At 52.4% G+C, this 18,644-nt stretch overlaps 1 protein-coding gene across 4 annotated transcripts in view; it reads left to right on the top strand.

The window, feature by feature from the left end:
- CCDC88C (coiled-coil domain containing 88C) overlaps positions 1 to 16,240 on the top strand; it is a 133,709-nt gene extending 117,469 nt beyond the window's left edge. For 3 of the 4 annotated variants that reach the window (XM_002920785.4, XM_034642969.1, XM_034642971.1), the window contains 5 exons: positions 2,832 to 3,020; positions 5,834 to 5,899; positions 8,679 to 8,747; positions 10,369 to 10,658; positions 13,951 to 16,240. In XM_002920785.4, the coding sequence (XP_002920831.2) occupies positions 2,832 to 3,020; positions 5,834 to 5,899; positions 8,679 to 8,747; positions 10,369 to 10,658; positions 13,951 to 14,967 (1,631 nt within the window). In that variant the 3' untranslated portion in view covers positions 14,968 to 16,240. Of the gene's footprint in view, positions 1 to 2,831; positions 3,021 to 5,833; positions 5,900 to 8,678; positions 8,748 to 10,368; positions 10,659 to 11,318; positions 11,479 to 13,950 lie in introns of all 4 variants that reach the window. The other variant, XM_034642970.1, reaches the window with a different exon arrangement.
- Positions 16,241 to 18,644: the final 2,404 nt, after the last annotated feature.

Below are 18,644 nucleotides of genomic sequence, written 5' to 3'. Positions count from 1 at the left end.
GTTAAAGTGGATGAGTAAGAGAAGCCAGATCCTAAATTAATAAGCATCTTCTTTAATAATTTAACACGCTGAAATTGAAAAAAGTCTCCTCCAGTGGCTCCTTGGGCGATACATAATTCTCCCGTGCAGAGTAAAGCGTTGGCACTAAGATGCACCTCAATTAATCACGTTGAGTCAGAGCATAAATGATTCACCGAGTCCTGATTCTGGGCTTGTCATGGGTATTGTTCCTGTCTTTCCTGGGTCGGACAGGCTTCTGATCTCCTGCCTGCATTTAGCTAATTTAGAGTCATTTGTTATTATTCATTTCATTTATTTGTTGTTTTTTTTTTTTTTCCTTCCTCTCCTGGGTTATCCGGGGAATAACAATTGAGCAGCTCAGCGCAAAAAGAGTCCCTTTTTGAGAAGCAAAAGCAAGGACAAAGACAAGTCTCCAACGGCCCACCCGACTCTCTCTAAACGCCTGCGGTTCTGGTCTTCCTCTGACATCCCATCCTCTCCTAACGAGCCTGTCCCTTTTTCAGAAATTGGAGATTTCTAATCCTTTTTCTTTATCATGTGTTTTCATCATGTATCTTCCTTCATTTCTGAAATCCAAACAAACCAAAAAAAAAAAAAAAAAGAACCAAAAGNACTCTCTCTAAACGCCTGCGGTTCTGGTCTTCCTCTGACATCCCATCCTCTCCTAACGAGCCTGTCCCTTTTTCAGAAATTGGAGATTTCTAATCCTTTTTCTTTATCATGTGTTTTCATCATGTATCTTCCTTCATTTCTGAAATCCAAACAAACCAAAAAAAAAAAAAAAAAGTACCTAAAGGCCTGATGACCCCTAGTGGACCCTTCCTCCTGATCCCAATTCCAAGCCAAGTTTAAAGTAGCCAGCGTGGATTCTGATTTCAAAAGAGAAGATGAGTTGTCACACTCTCTGGACCATTTCTCCAGCACAGCACAGTTGTAGGGGAGCCTCGGGACATCCATGCACAGGTCCGTGGGCCAGGATGTCCGTGCTAAGTAAGTCCGGCGGCCGGGTGCCGCCTCCCCGTGCTCGCACCTGCAGCCTTATGTCGTGCCCGTGCTTTACAAGCAGAACTGGTCAGTTGCCGCTTTGCTTCCTAAAATAGACGGCCTCTGTCAAGTGAGATTTTTTTTTTAAGACTTATTTTTAAGCAGCCAGATTTAAAGCTGCTGCCCTTTTCTCCTCCTCTGTGACAGCCCTGAGTTGTTGGCTTTTGCTGACAAGGCCCTTTGTAGATGTGCTCTGTGTCCTGAAGGATTCATTGCTCCATTCAAGCATTTTGTATAATTGGATCGATGTTGCCAAGCCAGAGGTCAGCCCAGAATGAAGTTTTATGACCGTGCGGTGGCTCTCTGACCTCTTGGACGCGGACGTGAAAACGGTAGCAGACAGCAAGACCATCAGCACACCAGTCACACCCAGAGCGGGGGGAACGCGGGTCGATAGAGGCCTTTAGCTACTGCGCTGTCTGCTGTCCGCTCTCATTCTCCCGCCATCTTCCTGAGTTTTGCCACATCTTTTTATCCACCTGTGTGGATCACGTACGTGTTTTTCCCAATTAACTCACCGTTGCCATTTAAATTTATTTTAAATTAAAGGAAGATTATTATCAGTGCTGTCAATGGAAAACCGGTATCACTGCAAACACAAGGTAACCATATGAGCAAATCCATACCTGTTAAGCTGTTGAAGTCGGTCGATGTGGCACTGACTTCATGTCACGAGCTCCATCCCGGGGCCTGTGGGCTGCCGTGCCCCCGGGCCTCGGGGACTCTGTCTCGCCAGCATGCTGTCGGCCTCGTCCTGTTTCTCTGCCATCCATGTTAACTGTCTGCGCCCCTCCGCCTGCCCTCCCCTCCTCATTTTAACTGCGCGCATTGGATGCTTGTCCCCACGCATTCCACCAGACTTGAATCTTGCTTCTCATCAAGGGTGTCTTTCAGAATCCAAATTTTGCCTTGGTTTTAAATTGTAAGATTTGGGCACTGAAAACCTCTCAGGGAGTGCAGACCCCCGAGTGGTTGAGGGGCCGGCAGGGTCAGCCCCATGGGAGGGTGTGCCTCCGGGTCCTGGCCGTGGGGTGCCCAGAGGGGAACATGGTGCAAAACAGTGCCGTCCTCATGCTCTCAGGAGCTCCGGCCGCACATTTAGAGAGCCCGGCCCCTTTCCTGCTACTAGGTAGTAGGAAGATTTTTTTGTTTTCTTTTTCTAATGTTTTTATAGAGATTTTGTTTAACGAGAGTATGTGTTCGGGGTAGAAAATATAGCGATTGCAGACAAGCACAAGATACGAGGGAAAAGTCACTCTCACAGAGATTAAGACGTCTTTAATGATTGTTAGTGTAGGAGTAAGCTGCTTTCTCAAACCCTAAGTGAAGCCAGTTGCCAGGATGGACATCTGTCCATCCATCCTGGACCTTCAGGGCCTTGGCTGCAGGCCTAGAGTGATCCTGAGGCAACATCTTCAGGATCTTTTGAAATCGGATGTCCGAGTTACACACAGCGTTACACGGCAGGTGTGCCCATGGCTCATGTGTTGGCCTTCTGGCGACAGTTGGCTTATCCTCTGAGCGCCTTATCTTGTCCCAGTCCTTCAGGGCTCGCAGTCTGACCCATGTGCAGAGCCGGGGCCAGCCTCTCTGCCCCCTCCCCCACACCAGGCTTGTAGCCAGGGCCCTCCTGTCGACACCGCAGCCCAGCTTCTGTCCTTGTGGTCCGTGTGCCCCGGTTCCCCTGCTTCTAGGCCTCCGTGTAGTAGCCCAGCCTTGGCACAGGACTTTGCTGCCCCGTTTCTCAATGTCCTTCTCTGCCCCAGGCCCTGGGGACCTAAAACCAAAGCAAGGGTCCCCGCACAGAGGCAGCCTTGACCGCACAGACGCCTCCGCTGACCCAGCCATGAAGCTCTGGCCTTCGGAGCTGAGCTCCCGGACCTGTTCGACCTCAGCCATCACTACAATCCCTTCCAGCTCTACCCCCCTCTCCCGGCACCCAGGCCGCACCAAAGGTGAGTCGTGGGCCCCTCCGAAAAAGGAGGGATACCTGTCCAGGGTTGTTCCTGAAGACCCCAGGCTTGCAGAGACAGGTGGTAAGCAGAGTACTTAGACGAGCTTTGCCATCACGTCGGCACAGCTTCTGCCTGTCAGCTGTGTGACGTGGGGCAGACAACCTCACCGCTTAGAGGCCCAATCCTAAGCCGCTCTCACCACCACTGTTCAGGAACTGGTGGCGCTACCTAGCTCCAGAAGGGAGGTGAATCGCAGTTTGGGCTAAAAGCAGGCAGTGCCTTCACCCCACCCTGGTAGGAGTTTGGAGGGTTATTCTTTATGGAGGAAACACGAGAGTGTCTCTGAACCTGGTGGTGGCTTGGGAGAGTAGGAGGCAGGCCTCCTTCGCTGAGAACAAGGGGATTCGGGGAAGGATTGACACACCGAACATCTCCCAGGGGGCCAGTGGCCATGTGTGGTCACACCTTTACATGTGAGATTAAAATGTTCTTCAAGCCATCTGATAAGCTCGAGAAATTCCCCACAAGACAGCTCAGTCAGATCTTGTCAAATGAAGCCTCTGGAAGTTCAGGGATCGCCGGGCATCCGACAGCAGTGACCCAAACCAGTGGGGGGCCACAGAGTTAAACAGATGTTAAGCATAGAGGTGACAACTTTGAAGTGTGTGTCGTTGAGGTAGTCTGGGATAGGTGAGGTGGTTATACCTACGAAACAGGGACAGGATGCTGTAAAAGAGAGCAGTTAAGGGAGAGGCACTTGGAAATCTAAAAAACGCAAACAGAAAGGAAGATAAAGCCGAAAAATAAAAAAGACATTCTGCTTGTAACTTAGAAACGAAGCAACAGCTGGGAGAGCCAGAAGGGGGGCTGCCTCTTGGGTGTTGGGAATCGGAGAGAACTGGGAAGGGTGGTTTTGTTTCATCAGAACACCACCCACTCGATTCTTGAAACCTGGCTGTGCAGAACCTTGGTTTGACAGGCAGAGCCCACAGGGTCCCCGCCCTCCAGGCGCACCTGGGTTAGCCTCACGACCTTGTTCACAAGTCATAAACAGCTCTGGGAAGAGAAGCGGAGCGAGCACAGGGCGGCCAGGCAGTCCTTCTCCACTCCTGGCTGGACCCTGGAAGCAGAGTCACTCTCTGCTGGAGGTTGGGAACGGTGCCGCGTTCTGGCTGGGACAGGCATGCTCTGAGCCCGTTGTCGGCAGTCAGCAGTGTCCCCCTCCACCACCCCCTTCTCCCTGGGCTTGGGGTGCAGAAGCCCTGCCTGATCTCGGGGAGGGGGCTGGGTTCTCCATCTCCCCTCGGACTTAGCGGCTTGTGTGGCTCAAGGTCCAGCCCTTCAGACTAACCCATGGGCCATGTCAGGCTAGATCCCGTTCCTAAACCCGAGCCTGGAAACACCTCTGGCCGTTCCTCCACCTGCAGAGCCCGAGGGAAGATCGGTCGCTGCTGCAGACCCAGCCGCAGCCACACAATTCCCTGGCAGCCTGTTCTCACACTCCGGTGTTCATGGCCAGTGGGCACATAGCCAGCTTCAAATAGAAAGAAGCCCCCTTAGAATCCGCCATTTCTTTAAGTCAATCTGGTTTCTCTTAGAGCAGAATTTAATAAACAGGATCCGGGCCTATGGAGTTGCCATTGCTTCTAGGCCCTTTCAGTAAAGGAAGATAAGACATACATATTACTGGTTTGTGTCAATATTTCCAATTCAGATTTAACATCACAGGGATTTCATATTTGCGTGTCCTTTTCTTTACAGAACGCTTGTCTCCTGAAACATTTTTTACCCCAAAATATGCAATAATGGTTTAAAAAGTAATCCTACTAGTGCTACCAGTCACCATAAATTCAGCAAGCAACATTTTCTTCGTATCTTTTAGTCCTTAGATTGCATTTCGCTAAGGACACTCTCACAGAGTTTTACACTCAAAATTCACTGCAGATCAGTGTTTCTCTCTGTGTGAAAACGTTAACTTGACCAATTAAAGTTCGTTCCTGTTTTTAATTTTACACTTTTCTCTTTGTAAATTAAACCCTGTGTGTTTTAATGTGTAAAATTTTAGATTCAAAAACCTGAATTAGGGGCGCCTGGTGGCACAGCGGTTAAGCATCTGCCTTCGGCTCAAGGCATGATCCCGGCATTCTGGGATCGAGCCCCACATCAGGCTCCTCTGCTGGGAGCCTGCTTCTTCCTCTCCCACTCCCCCTGCCTGTGTTCCCTCTCTCGCTGGCTGTGTCTGTCACATAAATAAATAAAATCTTAAAAAAAAAAAATTATGTGAAAAGCTGTACTCCGTGCTCTAGGCCCCCTCCCCTCTGTCCCCCCCACCCAACTTCGTTCCCAAACCACCCTCTGGATACCCTTTTTTCTTAGCTCCTTGTTTATAATCCCGGTGTTTCTTTCTGCAAAAATAAACCAAGATGGAGCGCTTGGGTGATTCAGCTGGTTAAGCATCTGACTCTTGATCTCAGCTCAGGTCTTGATCTCAGGGTCAATAGTTCACGTCCCATGTTGGGTTCCACGCTGGGCATGGAGCCTACTTTAAAAAAAAAAAAAAACCCACATAAATTTTTTTCCACCTGGGCATAGATCATGGGGATCTTTCTTAGTCTTTGTATAGCCGCATATTAAGGAAAATGGCCACATCATGATCTTTTCAACCACCCCACCCCCAGAGTTGTTTCCTGGAAGTAGGATTGTCATGTCGAAGGACAAATAAAAATATACTTTTCCTAAATAAAAGTCCGTAGTTGTTCAGAGTGTTCCAGAAAACCCTATCTTAATAACCAATGACCTTACTTCCTCCATAGGCTATAATTCAGATGACAGCCTCTGTGACCCGTCCCTGGAGCTGGAGTTCAACCACAGGCAGTACGGTGAGTGCTCAGTGCCTCATGTCCTTGGGCCTGGCGTCTCAGACTGGTTTTCATCATCAGTATTTTTCCTTCGAGCTCAGTCCCATGTGGGAAACAAGGAGATGTGACGTTGTGTTGAAGTGGGAATGGGGAGGGGCCTCGGTTCCTCCAGGCTCCTTCACGCCCCGCCGGGGGTCTGGGCATGTGACTTCTGCTTCCATACCTCCCATGACAGGAAAGTCACCACCTCCAGAGTATCTCACTTCTATAGGCTCCAACTCCCCTTGCTTGAAAGTGCTCCCTCAGGTTTGCCAGGACATTCTGCTGACCCCTACCAGGCGCCCTGATTGCAGGGAGGCCTCTCACTGTCCTCACTTGGATTTTAGTTGACTGGAGTAGCTGTGTGTGGTCTTAGAAATTGTTAGAAGCACTCGGGCATTTGACTTAAGATATATTGTAAGTTTCTGCAGAAGGGAAACAGTGAATATAACCAGCCTTCGCAAAAATTAAAAGCTGCTTTGGGTTTTTATAATAATCCTAGAAGGGTGGGAAAATAATTCTTNCATTTTCTCCTCTTGCCTTTTTTTGTGGAAGTGAAAATCTTCACATTTCTTTTGGTTAGCAAAAATAGGTACGAATGTAGGCCTTTTTTTTTGTTTTTTTTTTTTTTTTTTTTTTTAAAGATTTGTTTTAGTGAGAGCATGAGTGGGGCAGGGGTGCAGAGGGAGAGGGAGAGAAAATTGCAAGCAGCCTCCCTACTGATAAGGAGCCCGATGGGGGCTCGATCTCACGACCCTAGGATCACGACCTAAGCCGAAATCAAGAGTCCAGTCATTGTCTTAAACGTTCTATGATGCTGATATTCATACGGATTCAGACACCGGCACTCCGCATGAGAAAATACAGGCTCTGTGGCAGAACAGTTTAACGCACGCGCCCTTGTGTCTTCGCACCGAGGGGAGGGGAACACACCTGGGGGCATTGGCCGTGGGGCTTTATTAAGTTGGCCAGGGAGCCAGGTCGATGCTGCAACCGCTGACCACCTAGGGGTTTTCTTCCTGAGTACTCTTGAATACTCTGATTCCTCGAACTTTTCTTATCAGGAATAAGAAGGAAAAGCAGTCTTCAGGGTGGTACCTGCATAAACAAAAGTGCTTTGGGGGCTAGGAGGCACCTGGATGGGTCAGTTAAGGGTCTGCCTTTGGCTCAGGTCATGATCCCAGAATCCTGGAATCGAGCCTTCCATCGGGCTCCCTGCTCAGCGGGGAGTCTGCTTCTCCTTCAGATTCCCTCCCCCCCCATCCCCACCATGCTCTCTTCTCTCTCTAATAAAGTCTTTAAAAGGGGGTAGGGGCGTTAAGCGTCTGCCTTTGGCTCAGGGCATGATCCCAGCGTTCTGGGATCGAGCCCCACATCAGGCTCCTCCACTAAGAGCCTGCTTCTTCCTCTCCCACTCCCCTGCTTGTGTTCCCTCTCTCGCTGGCTGTCTCTCTCTCTGTCAAATAAATAAATAAAATCTTAAAAAAAAAAAAAAAAGAAGGGGGTTTGGGTCCTGTTGATTTATATCACCATTTTCTTTTAATAACACTTAAAATTCCTTTTTAAAGAGAGATGTGCATTTTTTATGTCCATTTTTCCCTTCTCAAAGAGGGGACTTACTCTGCTTTTACACTTCTCGCAAAAACCAAGTATTTTTTGGCTCCTTCCCAAACCCCATTTGCTAATAAGAGTTTTCCAGATGCCTGTTATTTGCAGAGCGCACCAGCACTTGGGAACCAGGCGCCCTATAGACCCAATGAAAAGGAAAGTGTCCCCGGGGGCGTGGTAAGCGGAGCGCCTCCTAGCGGGTCTCCAGTTCTCGGGGCGGCTCGACTCCACACCAGCTGCTCGGGGAGGGGGATGCAGGGAAGACCGAAGTGCAGCTCCTGACCCCCAGGGGTTCCTGGCCCAGCAGGACAGACGCTGGTGCGGGGCTGGCTGGCAGGGCTCCTGGAAGAGGGGACCAGGAGAAGCAGGCCTGCAGGCCTTGAAGGGGCAGCTGCCCTTTGCGGGGTAGAGCCGCCCCTCCTGCCCCTGGGCTCCCCCTGCGACCTGAGAGCTGCCACACGCCTCCTCCGGCAGCACTGGCAGCACCGGCAGCACCGGCAGCAGCCTCGAGGGCTGGTTTATCCAGCCCTTGTCACCGTACAGTTGATTTTTCCCTTGGAGGTAGATGTAAATTTGAGACCAGGGAAGCAAGTTGCTGACGGACCGCAAACAACCAGGAAAGCGAGCTCTCCCTCTCCTCCTCCAGGTCCCAGCACTGGCTCCTGTGGATAATGGGGGGTCATGGTGGCCTGTGCAGAGGCACACACCCCCTTGTACGCATATGCACGTGTTTCCCCGCTGTTTCTCAGCTCCCACTCTCACCAGGTCTCACACAGGTTCCAGAAAGCTCTGTGTAGTCATAGGAGTGGGCACTCCCACCTCACCTGTTGGCTTACCCCAAGCCGCCCTTCTTTTCAGTCTGCTTGTTGTACTAGAGTTCGGTGTGAGATTTCTTTTAGCCCTAGACCTAATAAAAACATGCTAGTTGTCGTTTCTGGATGGCCTGCTGGATGCCATGCCTCGCACCCAAGTTGGCGAAGCTAGATCTCCTGATGGGAGAATACAGAGAACCCCAAAGTCCATCCTTCCTGAGGGTATCTGCCTTAACTTTGGCATAGAGCGGCTTTGTTACGCAGCTTTTCTCGGACTAGACGGTTCAGTATGGGGCATACGTGCCCCCTGGCCGTTTAGGCTGAGTGTCCCTTCCTTTCAGTGTCCCGGCCAGACAGCTTGGAGAGCAGTCGGAATGCGTCCAGTGACAGCTCGCCTCTTAACCTGAAAGGTAGGTCAGCCTCGGCTTCCATGCACTTTTCATTGTATTTGGGTCTTTGGTTCTGGGCTCATGTTATTTTCGTAGTTCAGGCGCTAACACAGGATTCTCCGCTGCACCCGCATTTGCATGTATGGTCCGTGTCATGCGGTTTCAGGCACAGGCCTGGGCGTCTGAGTGAATCCCTTTACCCCCAGAGACCAGCCCAGGGCACCCGGGCACACCATCCTTGCTCCGAATCCAAGCTACATCATCTGTAAAACGGGGGTAGTGATTATTACCAACAGCCTGTGGTGGCCAGAGAGCACAGTCGGACGACTTTGATCCTTTTACATTTTTTAACTTTATTTTATAGCGCACAATATCATCTGTCTCAGCAAGCATTTCTGTGCATTTGAAAAGAATGTGTACGTCGTCCCAAGACTAGAAACTTTTCAAAGATTTTTTTTCTTTTAGCCTGCTCATGACCAGCCCCCGGAAGAACCCTAGCACGTAACAGGCAGTAGATAAACCCTCAATAAATGAATGGATGACACCAGATATGTGTGCTGCCTTATAGCAATTAATATTAAATAATAATTTAAACTTCACCGGAAGCTTTCCACTTTTATCTCAAGTTATTTTGTTTTCAAATGCCACACTGAAAAAGGGGAACCCTCTTATACTTGGTGGGAGTGCAAGCTGGTGCAGCCACTCTGGAAAACAGTATGGATGTTCCTCAGAAAGTTGAAAATAGAGCTACCCTATGACCTAGCAATTGCACTACTAGGTATTTACTCCTAAGATACAAATGTAATGATCCGAAGGGGCACATTCACCCCAGTGTTTATAGCAGCAATGTCCACAATCGCTAAAGTGTGGAAAGAGTCCAGATGTATATATACATACATGCAATGGAATATTACTCAGCCATCAAAAAGAACGAAATCTTGCCATTTGCAACAATGTGGATGGAACTAGAGTGTATTACGCTAAGTAAGATAAGTCAATCAGAGAAAGACAGTTACCATATGATTTCACTCGTGGAATTTAAGAAACAAAACGGCGTAGGGGAAGGAAGGGAAAAATAAAACAAGATGAAATCAGACAGGGAGACAAAACATTAGAGACTCTTAACCATAGGAAAAAAACTGAGGGTTGTTGGAGGGGAAGGAGGTAGGGGAATGGAGTGACTGAGTGATGGGCATTAAGGAGGGCACTCGATGAAATGAGCACTGATGTTATATACAACTGATGAATCACTGAACTCTACCTCTGAAACTAATAATATACTATATGTTAATTGAATTTAAATAAAAATAATGCCAGACTAAAATTCTGAAGCTGTCCAGAAAAAAAAAATTTTTTTTTTTTTTTAAAGTAAGTTCCACACTGGGTAGAGGCCCCGGGGGCTTGAACTCACGACCCTGAGATCAAGACCTGAACTGAGACTGAGGTCAAGAGTCAGATGCTTACCCGCCTGAGCCACCCAGGTGCCCCTTTCTAAGATGTTCTTAACATCAAAATCCCAGCCTAGGAGAAGTTCTCTGTTTTTGGTGAACCCAAGGCAGCACAGAGCCCCCTCCCTGGAGGCCGGCCAGACGGGGAGGGAGACTCAGGTGTGTTCCTCTGTACTGCCCGCCCCGCCCCCCAGGTTCCTCCGACCAGCTCCACGGCAGGTCTGAGAGCTTCAGCAGCGAAGACCTGATCCCCAGCAGGGACACGGCCACTCTGCCACGGGATGCCAGCGCCCTGGGACGCAGCGCCCTCAGCCGCCATGAGTATCCCCCACCCCGGAACGGGCCTCTCCCCCAGGACGGCGTCCAGAAGAGAGGTGCCGCCCAGCCCCATGTGGGGGGGCGGCCCTGCTCTGCCTCCCCAAGCAGTGAGATGGTCACCCTGGAAGAGTTTCTGGAGGAGAGCAACCGGAGCTCGCCGACCCCCGTGAGTGGCCCGGGCCAGGGACACAGCGTGCCTCCTTTCCCCCGCCCTCTCCCTGTTCTGGAACAAGGGACAGAGACCATGGCAGCGAGGTCACAGAAGGGGTTGGGGCGGGGGTGCCGTGGCCCGGGTGTAGAGCTGGCTTGGGTGGGGGAGGAGGCCCACCAGCCAGCAAGCCACAGAGCGCTGGCCGCCAGCCAGACCTCGGGCTGTTCGCTCCATCTGTGGAGTGAGCGGGCAGGAACTTGTCGCCAGCATGGACGGAAGGGATGGGATGTGCCCACCCCTGGGAGCTTCTCTCAGGAAAGGGCCAGCCCCCAACTGGGCAGGGGGAGGGTCTCACAGTAGCTTTTGTGGCAGAGCCCAGAACACCCAGTCTCCCCGAGTCTTCACCAGCAGAGGTCGGCAAACTTTCTGTAAAGCTGGATAGTAAGTGTCTCAGGCATTCTGGGCCACACAGTCTCTAGTCCACCTCTCAGCTCTGCCGTTTCAGTGAGGACACAGACCGAGCGCATCTGTCAGTGAACGGGCGTGGCTGTGGGCCCACGAACCTGTATTCACGGATGTTGGCATTTGAACGTCGTATAATTTTTACGTGTCATGGAAGGTTGTTCTTTTTTAAAAATTTTTTGCATCATTTAAAAATGTAAAAACTATTCTTAGCTCATAGGCCGTGCAAGGACTTGTGGCAAACTGAGATTAAACCACAGCTGGAGTTTCCTGACCTGTGTTCTGCAGCTCTCACCCCCAGACGTCCCCAGCACGAGGGTCCCCTCCTCTGTCCCCTTTCCAGGGTCTCAGGCCAGCTTTTCTGAAGCTACAGGTGTGTCTCTTGTACACTCTGGCTGACTGCAGTCGTGTGAGCAGTTGAGTTACTGGACACGTGAATATGCTGTCTTGCAGTTGAGATCTTTCAAGGATTTTTAATGCTTCCAGGATTTTGTCTCATTCTCCTTAAACAGTTGAACTTAGCCGCACGGTAAGCTCTGTGACCCGCATTAGTAGGCCATGGTGGTCCACACGGTCTTGTTCAGTGGATATTTACGGAGCACCTACTATGTGTTACACAATATGCCTAGTGTCTGCTCTCAAAAAACAAACCAGCAAATGGCAAGTTTTTCTGGCATACTTGCTAGTGCGGAGTCCGGTGATTGGCCCTGAAAGGAAATGGAAAACGTGGTCCCTGCCCTCCCTCCATTTATATTTCCATCTGGCAAGCACTTACTTTATGTCCTGGGAGTTGGAGAAACCAGACAGAAGCCCTGCTGCTTTCAGGAAGTTTATGGTCTGCTCGGTGGTTCCCACACTCACCTCGGCCTTGCCAGGACACAGGCTGCCCTCTGGAGTTTCGGGCTCCGTGGGTCTGACGTGGGGCTCCCTGAGAATCTGCATCCGTACTGGCTTCCCAGCTGATGGTCTGGCCATCAGCGTGTGTCCAGGCATCCCACACTGAGAAGCCCCGATCAGGTGGGATAAATGAGAACAGTCCAGAAAGCAATGGGGAGGCTTTCCTTCTCTACCCTTTTCTGATTATATACCTGTCAGTTTCCTCTCCCTTTGCAGATTTCGGGGGTAGGGGTGGTGTCCTGCACAAGGATGGGGCCCCTCCCTTCTCAGCTCAGACCTGTCCCTTGTAGTCACTGTTCCTCACTCACTTTCCATAACCTCACCTGTCCCTTTTCAGCCTAAACAAGCCCAAAATAATCTCACGGCGGCAGTTCGTGTTGGGAGCTGACGTGTGGCCCTGGAGAGCCACACTTCCCTCTCCACCCACCCAGGATGCATACCTCTTGCCAACCCCATGCCCCTGACCCCTCCCACCCTCCCCTGTCCAGCCCCCAGAGAAATAACATCGTGCCCCACCCGTGCCTGCTCTCCCTGAGTATTGATGATGCAGGGAAGGGGGTGTCTGAAAATGGGCTCCCTGGGTGGCCAGAGACAGCGGCCCCCAGATGGTGTGTATCCGAGAATTAAAAATGTGCCCCAGGGAGCCAGGTGGTGCAGGCCGCCGGAGTCAGACAGCAGCAGGCCTTCTCCTCAGTCTGCTCTCCCGATGCGGGGCCTGTGGAACCCCTGTGGCTTCAGCTTCCTTCCCTATTGAAGATTGTTTTAGTCCAACCTTAACCTCGCAGGGTCGCTCTGAAAATGAAGGGAGGTTTTGGTTTCTTGGTGATGACACCTGCGGTTCTTAGCACAGTGCCTGGCGCACAGGGAGCACTCGAGAAGTGGTTCCTATCCGTGTTAACAACGGAAGGTCTTACCACAGCCTCCACCAAAATCTCTGGCTTCAAACGAGCATCAAATAGCAGAGTGTGTGTCTGTCAGGTGGAGCATCCAGATGTTTCCATAGGCCAGGAGCTGTTGGCAGGTGCAGACGGTTTCTGAGCTCTGCTGCCCCCCACCCCCACCTGCCACGTGAATGTACTCCCTCTCCCGGTTTTGCTGGGTCCATCAGCCTGAGGAGGAGCCTCCGCTTGGCTCGTCCAGGCTGTGAGGTCCTGACAGAAGGCTGAAGTTACCGAGCAGCGCACAGACCTTGGCCTCTGGTGGCTCTGTGGGCCTGCAGGGAGGAGCAGAGGACACATTCATGGGCCAGGGGAAGCCCAGCTGGGGCGACGGTGCCTTGAAGGGAAGCAGGCTGGGGGTTGGGCCATCCCATGCACTCCGTTCCCCCCAGGCAACCTCACTGCCCCACCCCGGGCAGTCTGCCTCGGTGGCCCCCACCCATCCCCACTGTGCCTGCCTCTCACATGTGGCAGTGGCCTGAGCAGCGGTGAGGCTTCTGGCTTTTTAGGAGCTGCTCTTGTTCCCCTTCCTCTGTGGCCCCAGACAGAGCCCTTGCAGTGTGTCTGAGCATGGTGGACTGACTGGGAAAACGAGGTACCGTGCTACCCATGAGCTTCCTCCTGCTGCCCTGCCAGGAGAACAGGAACAGATGGGAACAGTTGGCTGTGGTCAGGCTTTCAGCCCCGACCTTTCCACAGCGTGCATGAGCTTTGCGGGAAGTCCTTCTCCTCTCTGATGTGTTTTCTTGTTGGTAAAGTTAGGGGGCTGCCAGAGTGGTGTCTGGGGTTCTCTCCCTGGTGATCCGTGTATTGTCCCCCAGTGCTGAGCGGGGGCAGTGTGTGTGGTGGGGCAGCATTATACCTCGAAGAAGCTGAGCAGGAGCAGGAAACCTCAGTCCTGGCCACCTGCACTGCCCTGGGGACGTCCTGGGGGTTGGGGGGTGGAGGGCTGTCCCAGCACCAGCCTGGCCCTCGTGCCCACCTCTCACTTCTTCCTCTCTTCCCTGTAGGACACTCCCAGTTGCCGGGATGACCTGCTAAGTGACTACTTCAGAAAGGCCAGCGATCTCCCAGCCGTTGGAGGCCAGCCAGGACCACCTACCAGGAAAGAGGGGGCCAAGATGCCCACCAGCTTCGTGGCCCCTACCATCAAGATGGCCGTCAACACCTCCGAGGGGAAGCTGCTGAAGCCCGGGCAGTATGTGAAGCCAAACTTCAGACCCGCTGAGGCCGAGGCCCTGCCCGGTGCCCCCCCGAGACAGGTCCAGCCTCCCCAGAGCCTGTCTCTGGGCAGACCCCGGCAGGCCGCGACGCCCCCGACGTCCCACACGCCTGCCAGCCGGAGTGCGTCCCTGAGCCGGGCCTTCAGCCTCGCTTCTGCCGACCTTCTCCGGGCCAGCGGGCCGGAGGCTTGCAAACAGGAAGCCCCTCAGAAGCTGGGGGGTCCTGACAGCTCAGGGGGCAGAGAAACAGGCAGCCATGTTGTGCAAAGCCCCACACCCCCCAGCTCCCACAGCCTGGCCCGGGAGCGGACCCCACTTGTGGGAAAGACTGGAGGCTCTGGTCAGAGCCCAGCCCCCCGCAGCCGGCCCCCGGACACGAGGCGCTTCTCCCTGGCTCCCCCAAAGGAGGAGAGGCTGGTCCCCCTGCAGCAGTCCGCCACAGCCCCAGCCATCGCCACTGGGGGTGGTGGCGGTCCCTGCAGCAGCTCCCAGACCCAGCACTTCCCACCGGCTGCGGCCCCGGCCACCAGGACCAAGCCCCAGACGCCCCCCCATATGACGGAGGTGGCCACCATCGCCCCTGTGCGGGGGCCGCTCAGCCTCTCAGAGGGTGATGGGGTCCCAAGGCAAGGCCACAGTGAGGGGCTCCCTGCCAAGAGCCCGGGTAGGTCTCCTGACTTGGCTTCACACGCCAGCCGGCCCCCAGAGGACTTGAGCCGAGGAAGCAGCTTGAAGAGCACGCCGGCGTCCCCCGAGCCCGGTGGGGACCAGCAGACGGTGTGGTATGAGTACGGCTGTGTGTGACTCATCTGGACCAGCAGCTCCTGAACCTTCTAGTTACGATGGCCTTTTCTTCTGTCTGCCTGTGGTGCCGGGAAAGGGTTTTAGAATGCGGACAGGGTTCCTGGGCATCTCTCCTGCTTGTTCTGTTAAAACACTGTGCCAAGCCCTAAGAGGATTACACTCCCAGGTGTGTGTGTGTGTGTGTGTGTGTCTTATGAATCTGTAGCCTCCAGCAACGGGTATCTTTTGGACAAATCCACTTCCGCATGGGGACACTCAGAATACAGTGACAAAACTGACTACAGACACGACACTATTTGAATACGTCCCAGCAGAACACTCATTTGCAACTTGTTGACCTCTCTTAAAGCATGCGTGTGTGTATGTGTGTGTGTGTGTGTGTGTGTGCAGACACAGGTTCACGTGGCCAAGCCCTAGTGGCTCTGGAAACTCCATGCCCTCTTCCTAAAAGCCATGTGATCCTTGGAGAAGTCCAGACTGGCCAAACTACAAAGAGCTTGAGGACCTTGGGTAGACCCCACAATTAGGATCGCTGCTGAAAACCAGGAGTGTGGCCACGTTGTTCCTGGGGTCCCAAGCAATTCCCTTTTACCCCAGGGCCAAGGTCGCCTTCCAGGCAGGTGGCTGGTGGCCTTGGGCTTTGGCCACCTGCCGGCAGCCGGCTCCTGAGCTCTGCAGGGTGGGCTCTGGGGACCACGTGGAGACCCGCCTTCCCTGGCTCACTCTTCTACAAACACTGGGTGTGCTGGGTCTGGGGGCTGGGCCAGAGAGAGGCGCCTGCCTCGGCCCCCTCCCAGCAAGGATACGTCGTGCACAGAGGGGGAGTGCGTGCAGGAGTGGGCTGCAGCCTCTCCACGCCCCTGATCTCAGATGAGATTTGATTAATTCCTTCTGAATAACTTCTTGTGGTAGAAACCAAATTTCATTTAATATATATGTACACACGCCTGTGAAATATATGTACTTTGAGGGGGATCTATTTATGTTCCTTTGGGAGTCTTTCTTTCCTGTCAGGAGTCTGACCTGCTGCTTGGTGTATTCAGTCAGATTCCTGACAACGTTTTGTTTTCTGTTTAGCAAAGGTGCTCTTTCTGGGATGTACTAAACCTGGTGATTATTTTTTTTAAGGATTTTTTTCTTTGGATTTAATATACTGAGAAAAAAATGGGACTGTTAACAAGATCAGTTGTAAGAGTGCTTTGGGTTGTGGATTAAATAGCCGTTCGTTCTGGAACACAAGGACAGGATGGTAATAAAGTGAAACGGCAGAGAACCTTGTCGTGGTTTTTCTCACTGGACAGTGCTGGTGGCATTGGACCAGCCATCGGGAAGGTCTCAGGGCGCCCTGCTTCACCTCAAAGAGCCTTTGCCCCCAGGTCAGAGAACACAGAAGAGCAAGGTCTCCGTGCTCACTCTACAACAGCTTTTTCCCAGACTCGAGTTTATTTTTGGCTAGTAAGAGCTGGATCCCATTTTGGTGTGGGATCAGCTTGTGACAGAAGCTCAGCTCTGCTGGTCCTTTGGGTTTTTCCTCATCTAGGAAGGGCCCGATCTGGAATTTAGATCTCCGGGACCTCATTTTGGATGCTGAACTCAGATGGAGGGAGGGAGGTCGGCATAGACATACCTACACGCGGCAAGATCTTTCTTCAACTGGTTCTCTGTCTAGCAGCTCCCTCAGTGTCTTCTTCCTCCCTCACCAAACTGTAAGAGTCCCTTCCTGCCCCCTCGCCTGTCCCTTCCGGAGCTCTGCAATCTGGCCCGTGACCGCTCAGCGGGAGCTGCCATCCACCGCGCTTGGGCCCAACTGAGCAGCGGCCTCCTCGCGCCTTCCTCCTGCGCGGCCCTGGCAGGAGTTGACACCTGGCCTGTTACTCCTTGAACTTAGCCCGCAAATCTCTGCCCTCTGGAACATCTCTTTAGTGCTCACACCTGCCAGCCCCTCATTCATTCACTCATTCCTTCCACAGACTCATTGAAGGGTAAGGTGTGGAATATTACTCCCCCATCAAAAAATGAAATCTTGGGATACCTGGGTGGCTCATTCGGTTAAGCGTCTGCCTTCGGCTCAAGTCATGATCCCAGGGTCCTGGGATCAAGCCCCACATCAGGCTTCTTGCTCAGCAGGGAGCCTCCTTCTTCTTCCTCTGCCTGCTGCTCCCCCTGCTTGTGTGCTCTCTTGCGCTCTCTGAGACAAAATCTTTTTAAAAAATGAAATCTTGGGGCGCCTGGGTGGCACAGCGGTTAAGCGTCTGCCTTCGGCTCAGGGCGTGATCCCGGCGGTATGGGATCGAGCCCCACATCAGGCTCCTCCGCTATGAGCCTGCTTCTTCCTCTCCCACTCCCCCTGCTTGTGTTCCCTCTCTCGCTGGCTGTCTCTATCTCTGTCGAATAAATAAATAAAATCTTTATAAAAAAAAAATGAAATCTTGCCATTTGCAATGACATGGATGGAGCTAGAGCGTATTATGCTGAGTGAAATAAGTCAGAGAAGGACAAGTATATGGTTTCACTTATATGTGGAATTTAAGAAAATAGCAGAGAGGAAGGTAGGGAAAAATAAAACGACAAAATGAGAGAGGGAGACACACCATAAGAGACTCTGAACTATAGGAAACAAACAGGGTTGCTGGAGAGGAGGGGGTGGGGAGCTGGGGTAACTGGGTGATGGGCATTAAGGAGGGCACGTGATGTAATGAGCACTGGGTGTTGTATGCAGCTGATGAATCACTAAACTCTACCTGGGAAACTAATACATTATATGTTAATTAATTGAAAGTAAATAAAATTTTTAAAAAGCTAAGGTGCTAGGTCCTAGAGGCTTCCCCTTCCACGCACCCCCAGGGCTAGCCGAGTGTTGACCACTCCCGAGCTTGAGGCTTGAAGTCACACCTGCTGTGGAATCCTTCTGCCTGGGCCTTTAGGCCTCAACATCTCTGCAGGCCGCCCCCACCCCCACCCCTCTGGCTCCCCTGGCTCATCCAAGGGCAAGCTGTCCTACGATCAAAAAAACCAGAAGCCCGTGGTGCAGGCTTGGCCCTTCCTCTCTCCGCATCCCACATGTTATAGGTCACATCCTGGGCTGGGAATGTGTCTGGCATCTGCACCTCCCCCCTTTATCTTCACCAGCTGTTCTCATCCCAGGTCACACACACTGGGGTTGGCGCTGGGGTTTGGCTGTAGCTGCCTGCCTCAGACAACCCAGCCCTCCTGGCTCCTCTCAGGGCCTTCATTCACCCCAGGTGACCTTTTGAACCATCCCCCCCCCACCTCCGCATTAGCCACACCCATCCCTTTGTGGACTGGGTCCTCTCTGCATGGCTCAATTTGAGGTGCACCCAGCCCTCTTATCACTCCCTCCTCTCACCCCAGACAAGCTCATACACATCCACAATTTTAATTACAATCTGTTCCCAGAAGGTTCCAGACATCTCCAGCCCCAGCCTCTCCTTGGAACCTCCAGACCTTACCTGTGTTTCCAGCTTGGATGTCGCAAAGATGCCTCCAGCTCAATGCAGGTCACCATCCCCCCCCCCCCCCCCCCCGAAGCCTCTTTATGTTCTCCATCTTGTCCTATCTGTCCCCTTACGTCAAGGCGATGTCAATATTCCCTTCCCTCTTCCCCATCTCCTACCCATGACTTCATCAGCCAGTTCCAACTCTGACACCTCCCTCAC

The sequence above is a fragment of the Ailuropoda melanoleuca genome, chromosome 14 (assembly GCF_002007445.2).
Source record: "Ailuropoda melanoleuca isolate Jingjing chromosome 14, ASM200744v2, whole genome shotgun sequence".
Taxonomy (NCBI): domain Eukaryota; kingdom Metazoa; phylum Chordata; class Mammalia; order Carnivora; family Ursidae; genus Ailuropoda; species Ailuropoda melanoleuca.
This window is presented reverse-complemented; position numbering and strand designations above follow the sequence as displayed.